Source organism: Ornithorhynchus anatinus, chromosome 12 (genome assembly GCF_004115215.2).
Source record: "Ornithorhynchus anatinus isolate Pmale09 chromosome 12, mOrnAna1.pri.v4, whole genome shotgun sequence".
Lineage (NCBI taxonomy): Eukaryota > Metazoa > Chordata > Mammalia > Monotremata > Ornithorhynchidae > Ornithorhynchus > Ornithorhynchus anatinus.
This window is the reverse complement of record NC_041739.1, coordinates 21,966,808-21,980,667: the sequence shown is the minus strand read 5'-3', so window position 1 is coordinate 21,980,667 and position 13,860 is coordinate 21,966,808. Positions and strand designations below refer to the sequence as shown.

At 42.8% G+C, this 13,860-nt stretch overlaps 1 protein-coding gene across 4 annotated transcripts in view; it reads right to left on the bottom strand.

Moving 5' to 3' along the window:
- LRBA (LPS responsive beige-like anchor protein) overlaps nt 1-13,860 on the bottom strand; it is a 552,105-nt gene that overhangs the window by 253,712 nt on the left and 284,533 nt on the right. For all 4 annotated transcript variants that reach the window (XM_029076638.1, XM_029076639.1, XM_029076640.1 and 1 more), the window contains exons 39-40: nt 6,242-6,388; nt 3,527-3,663 (exon numbers count right to left, since the gene is read on the bottom strand). In XM_029076638.1, coding sequence (XP_028932471.1) covers nt 3,527-3,663; nt 6,242-6,388 — 284 coding nt within the window. The remainder of the gene's footprint in view (nt 1-3,526; nt 3,664-6,241; nt 6,389-13,860) is intronic.

Genomic DNA, 13,860 nt, shown 5'->3' with positions numbered 1-13,860 from the left:
CGAAGAGCATGAATGATAAAAAAAAAATCCTCTACGTGTCTTTTAAATGATCTCCTAACTTGTTTTGGGGGACTACGAGCGACATAGTTTTTCAGACCCCAACTACAGTAAGACAGATAAGCGCATTCAAAAATAGATCTGAGCCTTAATTGGTAAACTAATTCATTCATATTAAAAATTCATAGACTTGCTTTCTAACTCCGTAACTAAAAACGAACTATTTCTATCTGACATTGAAATGCAAAGAAAACACTTATAGATCTGCTCTAAATAATTAATGCTGCCATTCGATTTTTTTCCTACCGTTTTTTAAGTAAATAATAATATGCTCAGCATTATGTCAGGGTACCACACCAAGAAAGAACACATTGCCCCGAGAGTGTTTTTGTTTTCACCGACAGAGTCGCATCGAAATGCTGAGGATTCATTTTGGGGGTGTTGGAGGCAGGGAGGGTTAAGGAGACGGGCGGGGGTAAACGATGAGGGGCGGGGGGCGGCAAAATTCTTCCTGTCTTCTTTCCTGACAACTTTAAATCAGCCTGTCCTGTATTTCATTCAATTGATCCTTGGCCGATCCCGGGACATTCTGAAGCTGATTGGAGTCATTCAAATAGAAAAGTTTGTGTGCCGCCCTTCCCCCCCCCCTTTTGTTTTTTGGCATAGGAAAAATTAAACTTCCAAGAGTTTGCGATCTAAGAAGTACTTCGGTCCCTTTCTGAATCGATCGATTGTTGGGGTGAGGGATCGTAAGTGAACCTTTCAAGCTTTTAGGCTGGTGATTTGGCTGAGGACAGGCGGGTTTCGAGGTTTGCGGGGGGTGGGGTTTCGTTTAATATCAATGAGAAAGCAAACATTTATCAAACGTAATAGAAAGTAAAGTCATATCAGCAAAGCCCTTCCGAGTCCGACCCGCGAAGCATCAAAAGGCGTTAGGCAAACTGACAAACTGGTAAAAACGATATACCGAAAGTATACACTACAAAAGACAAACCAAAAAAAAAAAAACCCCTCGAAATTGACACCTCGTACTCGCACATTAACGCAGCTCTGACTGTGGAATGCAAACACTAGAGTTTATACTTACACGATTCTGTGGCTATCTATAAATAAGGTCCCTAAAGTCGATTTTTTAAAGCCTCGTGGGAAAACGCAGAGGGAAAAAGAGGAAGGGAAGAAAGGTGTGGTAGGCAGAGAATCCTGGTTGATTCCTTGACTGAAACGTGGGTTTAACTCCGATCTTGTAAGGACTACCGTTTCCTTGTAAAAACAGTTCTGAAGTAGGAATATAAACTCTGATCTTATCCATACTGATCTTATCTCTGTGGCAGGCTTGGTTTCAAAAAAGCAAAAACCCTTGTCACAATATTTTCTCTCCCTGTAGTTTAGACAAACTGAGGGAAGCGAAAATATCAAGTTGATGATGGCCTCATTCATTAGATACCCTCCAGTCCGACTACAGGACTCTAGATTTGGAAAATATACTCTATGTGGGTGCCTGGATCCCAAATAAGTGATTTTCAAGTTTAAAATATTTATATCGCAATATAGTTACTCTTCCTATCTCGACTCCAAAATAGAACAACTTCAACAAAAACACAATCACTGGCGGTGGGGCAGCTTAATCTTCGGTGATTAAGCAAACAAAGAAAAAAAATCCACAGACTCTATCTTTGGTCTCCATTTGCCATTTCCCCCTTTTGCTTCAACTGAACTCACCCGTTACGTTACAACGACTATAAAGGGCGTCTGTCACGTATCCTTAGTGATTTCTGTTTCTCGCATGCGAACTTATTAATGAGCGACCATCGACTCCGAAAACACAACGCTCTAGCGCAGGGAACGCTCCGGTCGGAGGTTTGGGGTTCGGTTATTTTATTTTATCGTTTTAAAGGGCTCTCGTCCTCATCGAACAAACAGGTTGTGGTAGTTCAGTAGGTCGGTCTGCGAGGAGAGGGTAAAGGGTCCCGGCTGCTCACCGGACCACAAATTAAATGAAAACAAAACGCCGCCGGGCAGCAACGGTGAACGTGAAGCAGAAAACACCGCCACCCTTCTCTCCCCAAATTCCCTCCTTCCCCCACCCCTCGATCCCAAAACATCAAAGGCCTCCGGACCTACGCCGCCAGGGAACGAGACACGATTCTGATTTTGAGTTGACCTGACGACTTCACCCTGACCGGGCACTCGAGCATTTGATGGCACTTGCCTTTGGACACGTCAACTCTCAGCCCCTCGCCAAATCCCAAACCTTTCGCAAAACGCTGGGGCGCAGGCAGATTCGGGACTGTGGAAACGCCTGTATCGCCCGCCCTCCTCCCCGCACCCCACGCATGCAGTGAAATGGCCTTTCTTGCGGGATCTAAAATCCGCTTTCACAAGCAAAAGCAGCTAAATAATAACAATGACGATGATGGTATTTGTTAAGCGCTATGTGCCAGGCACTGTACTATGCGCTGGGGAACTGTCTAAATCTACACGATACTACAGTTTCACAGACACGTATCCATGTTCTGGCACACGATCATATCTTTCAGGCTCACAGTTACACGGCTTCCTCGTTGAGGAAATTCCGGTGTTGAAAAGCCGGCTAAATCCAACATTAGATCAGTCGAACTCTTCTTCTGAACATTACTCTCATAACGGCAGCAAGACCAGAACTAAGCCCCGGTCGCTTAAAGCGCAAGATTCTCACCACGGAATGAGTTTAATAAAACTATTTCACATCTCATTTTAAACTACAGATCTACTCTATTGCTTTCAATGATCCTCCTCCCGGCAAACGCATGATAAGTATCTGTCGGCTGAGATTAGGGGACACTTTGCTATCTTTATATCTTGGGCTCTTCGCAATGTACTCTTTTACTTTTTTTAATATGAAAGTTCCCGTTAGGAAAGCAAATTTTACAGTTCATCTTCATTAAAGTTCATTTTCAACAATCCCTCTGGCTCTTTGCCCCATCGCCTTAACTTTGTGAAACAAAGTCCGCTGGCATTGAAAAGTAATCAAATACTTTTTTTTAAGGGGGCAATTACCTTCTGGTTTAAGTACAGGGAATTACGCAGCGCCTTGTAAAAAATGTTACAGGTAACGGAAAACAGGTAGGCCCAAGGGGAGTTTACCAAGTCAAAGAAACAAAGCGAGAGGAGAGACTGATATTCTAGGCGAGAAAGCAAAAAAAGTTAAGGCCAAAGAATCGGGGTTCACGATCTCGCTGAATTTCGTAGAAGTCACCGGCGCCCCTGAGATCCTGGGCGTCTCTGTTCAAAATTTCTCCCCGGGGGGTTGTTTTCCAAACACACACACACCCCGCAGGCTAATTAACACCCGAACAGGGAGAAGGGAGTAGCTTTTACACCTCAATGAACTTCGCCGGTGTACTGGTTAGTGAATCACCAAGAATACAACCCGGAAGACGTCTAATGTGGAAGTAGAGCAATCACTAGCCATCGTTTACGCCAACAGGGACACGAGGGAGGCGGGAGGGGGGGAGGCTCGGGCGATGGGGAGGTCACTTCCTCCTCTTACCTTGGAGTCGATATTCTTGAAGTTGGGCTCTTCTTCGTCCACCTCAAAGTAGAGTTCGGAGGAGGTGATGGAAAGAGTGCCCTTCACTACCACGGAGGGAGCCACAAGCTGAGCTGGGGTACTTAGGCTAACCGGCCCTGCCAAAGGAGAAAAGGAAACTAACACACTAATAACGTGGTAAGTTTTTCAGCACAGGTTCAAGCACAGATTCAAGTTTTACCTCTGATTCCCCCCACCCCCCACCCAACCCAATTCCTCCCGCCTCTTTCCCGAATGCCATGAATGTCGGGAGACAAGAGCCCAGCAATTATTAAACTATTAAGGATGCTGGAGAGTAGAGGGACTCTGCCTAGCCAACTTGAGCGGGAGAACTAATGTGCCCCGACCCATTTCTGCTAGGAGAAGCAAACTGCAGACGAGTAGGACGTGGAAAGCTGCAAGGAGGCGGTGTGAGAGTAGAGGGTTGCAGGGGACACCCGGGCCCATGAAGATAACCCACTTGACGATATTGGACATTTTCCCCCTGGCCCGCAGTTTCTCTGTTGCAAGGGGAGACGCTCTTATATTTAAATCCAGACTCTTGGGGATTGAAAAGAATTGTGAAAATTCTACTTTCGCTTGCATTCGTTTCCACTGTTAATTATTGTTCAATGGTTCCTCATACAGTGTTAGTATAGTTTGGGGACTCGGGGAGTAAACAGCTGGAGGGTTGGTTTCCAACTGAATGAATTTTTATTGGAATAATCACATCTCCACAGGGCTTATCAAAGAGACAAATCAGATTGCTACTGGAAACAATGGACTTACCACAGATCTAAAAGGGTACGGCCTATTATCTAAAGGACTTCTAGAAAAAAAATTATACTCGATCTATTTGTAGGTTTCTCCTCCTGATGTGGGGTGTTTTTTTCCCTGTAAATTAAAACGGCCATCCCCGTGCTAATTCCTGATTGTTGAAAATCCCTGTGAGGGGAAAAAAAAATTCCAAAACCGGGAGAGTGGCACTGACAATTCTGAATTAATACAGTGCCTATAAATGAGGTGCATGCGTTCAGGTAATCAATGGGTGAATAACTGCCAAAAAATTCAGATGAATTGTCATTTCCATCGATTGTTAGAAGGGTGATGGTCTTTAATCTCGCATCAATCTTAATGTGTGCCAGTAGGACAATAGAGGAGATGCTCTGCTGAGATCAGAGCAGGCTTTGCCCTCTATTCCCAATGTACAGATACATTGTGTTTGCAGATGGGCAGCAGATAGCTGCAGAACTGCCTGATTTCCCAGAGCTCATCCCCACAAATGGATGAAATAAGCAGCTATGTGTTCTTTTGCTGTCTCCCTTTGCCCTCTGTACATTAGCATGTAATCCAGAGGAGAAATAACATTTTTTCAATCACTCTCAGACATTCAATTACAGGGTGAGCAGACAGTTCCAGGAGCTGGGGCAGCCTAGGTCCTGTAGAAGACCCCTGACAATTTCCACTTCATTTCTATCCCACACCACTTTATTAGTGAGGATTACTTCTTAATCCTATTGCCATTGTCAAGATTATATAATTAAACTCCCCTTTCACCTCTATTACTGTATGAATGTATTACTAGAAACAGGAATAGAAACACAGTAAAGAAGCGAGTGAAAGAGAGTGTAGATGGAGATGAACTGTATCAACACCCCCCCCCAATAAATTCCCCAAAGCATTGTGTTCTAATTATCTTTATATTACTTTATTGAGAAGTACATGGCTCTGTATTAAACTACATCATCGACTGCATCACAAATGGAATGCAGTCAAAGGAGTAGGGAAATAATCATGTTATAGGCTTTCCAATTTGGTAACTAAAGTTAGCAAAATGGAAGATTCTGTATAACGCCCAAATTTCCTATAATGCATTAAGTCAGGTTCCAGTCAGTGAGCTCTACAAACCTATTTTATTTGCTTTACAGAGATGCCTGAACTAAAAAGGCCCAAGGCCATTTGGTGAAATGGGAATATTCCATTTAGGGAAATTCCTGTCATAGTCCCTTCAGAGTCAGGGAACTGCTCAAAACCTGGCCATTACACCCAATTACTTCTATTTTTATTGCAAACTCACTGGGGAAGAAATGGTGTGAATCTGAATCAACTATTCGAGTTCCTAAAACTAAACTAGGCTTTTTCGTATTTGTGTCTCCCCCGCCCTCCATGGGGGAACGACAAAAGACGTACTAGGAGGGTGTAGTGAGAAGTAGCTGTTTTAAAGGCGTCACTGTAATTCATAATATAACGTATAAAAGGAGCCATTAGACGTTAGAGCAAGGGTACATTTTACATCTGTACATCAAAGACAAAAGCCCCCTGAAGCTTTATTTGCAAGTCACTTACCTAGATTGTCACTTACAGCCCTACATTTTGAGTGGGTAGATAAGCCCTGCAGCTTGTTTTGTTGTCGGGTGTTTGTTTTTGTTTTTAAACCTTGACTTTACGAATGAAGTCCCACCCGCAAGGAAATGTGGACTTACACTGATTTTACAAGAAAAAAAAAAAAAAAAGGGAGTGAGGATCCGAGGAGAAGCGCCCTTTCACTAACCTCATCGTGGGAACATACAAATCTAGCACAGGTTACCCGGACAGATCTAGCCCTTACTGACCGACCAAAAAAATAAATAAATAAAATTATCAGAGGTAAATTGGTTGGTGAGGTTGTACGCCTATTGTACTACTCTTGGAAGTTACCGGTTAGATTTTCCAAGTCTTTCTCCTCAACGGATGACAGGGTATCATCGTCGCCTTCCACGAGAATTTCGCTCTCTGAGTTCTGATTTCCTAAGGCCTGACTCTTGATGGACTGCTTTCCTTTAGCAAGGATATCTTCATCTGAAGCTGAAATGAAAAACAAAATGGAGAGAGAGAGAGAAAAACAGCTGTCTATCAGCTCCAGAAGTCCACATCGGACTGGGAACGTGGGGGGGAGGGGGGAGGGAAAAAGCAAGAAAGGGGCGTAGTGGTCATTTGCACACACACACGAGATTCATTCATTCAGTCGTATTTATTGAGCGCTTACTGTGTGCAGAGCACTGTACTAAGCGCTTGGAATATACAATTCGGCAACAGATAGAGACAGTCCCTGCCCATCAACGGGCTCATGACACACTGGATGTTCTGACCAACTCGGCGGCCTATTTATTTATCCATTCACTTACTGGAAGGTTAAAATCCTCTAGGGGAGGCCCCGGCGGGGTCCAAAAGCAGCAGTTCTCGGAGTGAAAGGGAACCCTGGCGAGACGCACCCGCCCCCCCCCCCCCCCGTCTTGTTGCCGGGTGCTCGATTCGGAGCCATCCGAATCGCTTAGGCCTAAGGGCTCGGGAGAGGCTAACCGCTCCCCGAAGAGTGTGCGGGAGGCTGCATTTCGGGATGTGGGAAAGAGGGGGAGAAAGAGGAGGTCCGGCCTTCCTCCCTGGGGCCTCGGCCGCCTTAGCAAAGCAGCCCCCGGGGAGGGCGGCGCGGGGGCCGCGGTTGGTGGCGGAGGCCGAGCGGCCCCGAGGCTTCCCCCCACCCCCGCTTCGCCACCCTGGCCCGACTCCCACCGCTAGGGGGCGCCGCCGCGCGCGCGGACCCGCGGCTGCCGATCAGCGAGCGGGGGCGCGCGCGCGCTCCCGCGTGCACACCTGCGGGGCGCGCGCACCCGGCCCGGCCCGACCTATGCACCAGCTTTTGTGCACGGTGATCCTTCGGCCCCGACCCTGCGTGAGCGCTTGGTACAGTGCTCCGCACAGAGTCAGCGCTCAGTAAGTACGGCTGGGTGAGAGAAGCCGCGTGGCTCCGTGGCAAGAGCCCGGGCTGGGGGCGTCGGAGGTCGTGGGTTCGAATCACCGCCCCGCCGCCGGCCAGCCGGGGGGGGGGGGGGGGTTGGGCAAGTCACGTCTCTGGGCCTCGGTTACCTCATCTGGAAAACGGGGAGGGTGACCGTGAGCCTCGCGTGGGACACCTTGGATCTACCCCAGCGCTTAGAACAGTGCTTTGCACATAGTAAGCGCTTCCCAAATGCCACCATTATTATCCTGAATGAATGAGCCCTATCTGTTGCCGAAGTGTACGTTCCGAGCGCTCAGTACAGTGCCCTGCACTCAGTAAGCGCTCCATCACTACGACTGAGGGCGCATGCGATGCTATTTGACTTTCTTTTCCCCCACGGCGGGCTGCATTTCCATCCAAACCTGCGGGCGAAGGTTTCCCTCCAGCTCAGCCCCCGGTGACCTTTCTCCCCTTATGACAGGTCCCAGGAGGGGAGAGTCCCCCGCTCCCTCCTTCCTCCCCACCCGCCGTGCGGCACACTCTGCTCGCCGCTGCACCTGATTCCGACACAACCCGCAGAGAGGCGGCAGCTCCCACCGTGGGAAAACCTCTTTCGGGCCGCCCCGGGATATACGGCGTCAGCCTCGGCCCTGTGCCGGCCGGAGTGGCTTCTACCAAAAACACCGCACGCAAAACCTTCTCAGAAATCCTTGCTCTTTCACCCGGCATAGTAGGTGACTGCACACGCTTCTGCAATTGAAAACGGGGTCTGGGAAAACCCCTTCTAAGAATGCATGCCCTGCTCCTTTTTGGAAGGGAAGGTATTATGCTGTCTACAGACCCGATCTCTACTGATGCACCTGTTTTTCAGAGAGAGAGCCCAACAACATCTAATTCAATCAATAGGCCGATCTTAGCCACTCTTCTGGAGTTAGCATGGGGCTGCCACAAAACATGCAAGATCCTTTCCTACTTCTTCATCGTTAGAGTATCAGTTCACTAAAAGGAGGCTCACCGGAAAACAAATTAATAGTCATAAGTTATATTTGCAGGCATATCGTATTCAAAGTGCAATTGGAAAAACAGCGTTATTGATCAGTAAAATGACAATTTGCATTTAAAAAAATATCAGATGGTGAAATTTTAAAAAACTCACAAATCTAGTGTCAGTGGGCATATAGTATGTACAATGGAATAAGCAAAGAGCACTTACCAAAAAAAAAAAGCACGGTAAAATAGTGTTCAATTATTCAGAATATAATTGTTGAGCACCCAAAACTAGAAAGTATTTAAAAAATGAAAATACTCATCACCAAATCTAGATTTGAGAAACATATGCCAAACATCAGGTCCGACAACTTCAGCACCTTGCTCATTACTTTCTCTGATTACTGCCATACATGACTTGAGGTTCCACTAGCTTGTTTTAAAAAAAACTTTAATCTGCAAACATTTACAAAGGAAGGCAGTCCCTAGTGGCAATACAAAATGGCTTAAAACTGTTTCAGTAAATACATGCACATTCATTTTAAATGATTAGTTCTCTGAGTATACCTTACTAACCGATTGTAAATTTAAGACACGGAGAAAAGACTGGAAATGAAATCATGTATTTTCTTATCCTGGAGATTTTTTTTTCTTCTCCCAAACTCAATAGCCTTTCTGACTCAAAAATTTTCATGTGAAAGTGGAAAAGTACTACTGTGGGTGCAGTATGCCCATGGAAGAACCATTTTTATTTGGGTAACAAAAAAACAAAACCCAGATTCTGGAATTGTTCAACCTGAGTTGAAAAACCTCTTGTCATGGAAAATATGCAGCTTACTGATATTTAGAATGGTTTTCCTGTAATTAACTCCCCCTTGAGGATTTTAAGTTTAGCAGCAGTAAAATTACCAACAGTACTCTAATACACACCACATGCTCTGATACTCAATTCTCAGTGGTCTAATAGCTTTTTGTGAAAGAACTAAAAAGAAAATAGAACAAAACTATCCCAACCATGAAATAAACGATAATCATCATGTTTATGTATTGTGGGAAAATTTTACGTCTACTTTTAGTCTAAATGGTACCACTAAATCACCCTTTATAACAGGTATCGACTTTGTCACATCTGACGTCAGAACATTCTAATTGGCAGTTTACTTAGAAACTGGGGTGTATTTTTGATTCATTTTGGATAAAAGCCCTCTGTGTAAAAATCCGAGATAGAAATCAAAATTAAACATTTTTAGAGATGATACGATTTTAGTTCTCTTACCAAGGGTGGGGACGGGTGGGTTTGGGGGGATGACTTCACCTAATCTCAGTTAAACAAACATTTTGCTTCTCTAGCTAAGAACCAGGGCTTTTACTTTTCCCTTTCCAAGGGCAATGAGGGAGTTCTGAAGGACACTGGGGCTCGGGTCAAATGTCTATGTGTTTGCAGTTCACTGGGCTTTGCTCAGAAGGCATTCAAGTCAGCTCAGCAGTTTGATTTGTGTCTTTAGAAGGCAGGCAGAATGAATTTTTAAAAATTACTTCCTATGTGATCTTCATTTCCTTTTACTGGGTTAGATTAGTGAAGTCATCAGTGGTCCATGTGATAGATATGAAAGGGTTCCTCGCCAAAGGCTTACACAGTACCGGGCGGTATAGCAACTCCCTTAGTAAATGGACCAAAGCCCAACAACTAGATAGAGAATCCAGATCCCACTAGTACTTACAGCAAACGTACTAAGATTAAGGGGAAGGAAAGACATTCTCTTTCCCAGAACTCGACTAAATCCAGTCAGCTGTTTAGGATGGTTTGCTGGGGATAAGGGAACCCGGCAAGAGAAACTTCTGGCGGGCAAGGAATTATGTCAATAGGTTCAAAGTTTAGTGGAAAGACCCCGGGGGTTGGGAGTCAGAGATCATGGGGTTCAAATCCCGACTCTACCGCTTGCCAGCTGTGTGACTTTGGGCAAGTCACTTAACTTCTCTGTGCCTCAAACGGTGAGCCCCAAGTGGGACAACCTGATTACCTCATATCTACCCCAGTGCTTAGAAGAGTGCTTGGCAAATAGTAAGCACTTAACAAATACCATTATTATTATTATTAGGACAGTGCTCTGCACACAGGTCTAATGAGTGTGAGGATAACTCAGCATCACACCAGACCCAGAAAAGCAGTGCAAGTCCAAATGCCTTAAGATGAGAGATTTCCCAAAGGTATATGTAATTAGGCAGCCCAACATGCCTGTTGGTGAACAAGCTGCAGCACTATAGGGGTCCATATCCTGGGTGACTAAGCTGCACATTTTGGGGTATCCCATATGGAAAGTTCTTCCACAAAATGCCTATTCCTTGATGGATTTAATCTATGGATTAAAACGACCATAATGATAAGCCTGCTACAATACTCCAGGTTTAAATATACTATCCTTAGGAAAATTCACCCATATAGGATGTGTAGGTGATTATAAATGTATTGTTGCTTAAATGGATGAGTCACTAAGGTAGGAAGACTTCATACCTGACTGTAATAACCATTTTCTACAAGATGAATTACTGTCTGTGTAATTTTCCACAAAACAGTTTTTACGCATTTTTATGCATTCACATAACAATGATAATGGCATCTGTAAAGTGCTTACTATGTGCCGAGCGCTGTATTAAGTGCTGGGGTAGATACCAGATAATCAGGAAGTACATGCAGACCCAGTCCCACATGGGGCTTACAATCTAAGTTTACCTAAACACCCTTACGCCCACACATATGTATTCAAATAGCAAAGATTTAATCCTTACAGAAGATGAATAAAAATGAGAGAGGGGTGAGAATATGTGTGTTTGTTTATGTGTATGTGCAGAGTTAGGCATGGTATACTCTTTAGAGTACTGGCAAGCCCAAAATCCAGATTTTGTTTTAGAATTTCACTCTTGTCACTTGTTTTCTAAATCATTTAATCACTTAAATCACAAAAATAAGACATCTCTTGATTTTATGGGAACCCTATACAATTTTCTGCTTTTCACACAATTAGAATCTTGAACCTCCATCTCCCTCTGTCCTTTCTACTGTTTTACATTGAAAGGAAATATCACAAATTAAACAATTAGTCTCGAGGGCAAATAATCACACAGGGTAAATCTGTAATAAACTTAGTGTCCGAGGATGATTTCTAATACATTTAACGAGTGATTACAGAGAATAATGAAAGATTCCCCGAAGTCAAAACATTAACCTTTACCTAATGTTCCTAATTCCCATCAAATATAAACATGCTCTGTTCTTATTTGAGAAATATCAGATTTTCTATAAAGTTAAAACCCCTCTCAATGTCACAGTGACTTTTAAAAATAATACTTTAGAGGTTCTGGCTTTGAAAAATTACTCCCAGCCCCTTTCCTCAAGCAAGTTAATGTGAACTTGGGAAGGGCAATTAAATTGTCAGAATTAAAAAAATTTGTTTTTAACAAGAAGGTAGCCAGAAGTAGAGTCATGGGGCTGGTATTGATCGTCAGAACAGAGAACATTAGTCTTCAGGTATTTACTCTGCCACCTTTGCACCAGAGGCTTTTCTTCAAATCAAATCAATTCCTAGAAAAGATGACTCTTAGTACTAAAATATATAACCATTCGGAAACAGACTTCTTTTTTAGATGTGTTTTTGCTGTTTTTACTTCACAGTATTTTCTCTGTGCACATCTAAGAACTACTGTCTACAAGTTATAGTATCATTCTAAAGAGATAGTAAAAATGATAATTGGATCTTCCATTGACAATATTTATATCAGATAATCTCCCCAATAGACAGATGTGTATTTTTGTACATTACAAAATTTAATTTTTTTTGCTCTCAATGTTTGGGCTTAATATTCCACCTCTGATTTTTAAAGGTTTTTATTAGTTTATATAATTTTAAATTAGTTTTTAAAAATTAAAAAGTATACCTGAGGACTGAAATGCTCTTCTTTTTTGGGGGGAAGGGAGGGAGATACCATTTTAAAAAAATGATTAAAAAAACAGAATATTGAACAACTTCTTCCAGAGGTGTTGTCAGGACTTATAGTGACATCATAAACCACATGAGCACCAACTTTGGAAGCTGCTTTTAAGGGCTTCCTCGCACTTCTTTATATAAATTGTTCTAGAAAAAAAACACTACACAAAAAACAAACACACAATTAAGCTTATAGAGATTTTTGTCCTAAATACTGCTTTCCCTTATTTCAAAAAGGTTACAATGACAGAAAGTTTAAGAGACAAAGGGGTCAAATGGAACATCTAAATCTGTTGACCTATTAGTGTGTTAAGTCTTTAAAGTTCTTTCCCATAAATGCTTGCTTACTTCTTTGGTAAACACATTCATGGCTGTGGGTTTTGTTGTTGCCTTTCAGTCGGCTTCATGCATTAATTACCTACACAGTAAAGGAACTGCAAAATGCCACTGAATAAGACAGTGCCATGTCAAGGGCTTTAACTTGGCTTTATTATCTGTAGACCTCTTTGGGAGTTACAACTACATGAAGACAAATGCTGATTTATACTATATTAACCTTTCAATTAATAAAAAGACTACAAGATGCTAATATATCTGACAAAGAAAACAGGCTTAATTAGTAATATGCATATCTACCCCTGCAAGCAAATATCACTGCAAAATCTCAATAGAAGAGATTCGCAAATTTCTTTTACTCCAGTTTCACCAACAGAACAATACTCTTCCTGATTATCAAGGGGACATCACATTACTTTGCTCACTGGTGACTGATTTTTAAAACGCACATACTTCACCTTATGCAGGCACTGGAGAAAATCTCTGTCAAAATGTTTTTGAAATTTTTTATAGCCTTCAGACTTAACTCCTTGGTAAGTGGTAGAATATAAAAATGTAAGAAAAATGCATTAAATGGCAAATTTGCGTTCAGATGGCCAAATCTGCTTTAAGAGGCACAAAATTCCAAGGGGCAGGTCTCTTTAATGCTAGGGCTATTAGCCAAGGGACACATTTATGTCCTTGGAATCCACAGAGTCCTAGCACCACACAAAATTAATAAGAGCCCCAAAGCAGAAGTAGCCTAATTAATTCTACACTGTGTTTCTCCTTCTCCTCTTACTGTAAAAAATATAGGGCTTGGGGACCATTATTGCTTTCAGATCACTTCACTATTGACTAGTCTCAGTATAGTCATTTATTTCAAAGAACTGATGTCACATTCGGGTGTTATATCTGATGACATATTGTAGACATTTTCTTCCAGAAATGGCTCTTTAGGACTGAGTGCAAGAGGTTAAGCTTCCTGGCTGAGGCCTAACATAAGATTACAGTCTTCTCCATCCCAGCAACACTCTTAATGACTATAAATTAGTATTTACACCTTATCATTTTGAAATGTAAAATGCTGTATTTTAAATGACAGCTCTGAATTTTAAAAATGAAATATGTTTAGTTTTATAAAGCATAAGCCATCAAAGGGCATTAAGGGACACACAGTTTTATCACAAGCAAATCAATTATAAAAGTGGGAAAGGTTGGATCTTTATATAAGAAATGTACCATAATGAGCTTAAAAAATATAAAAATGAGTC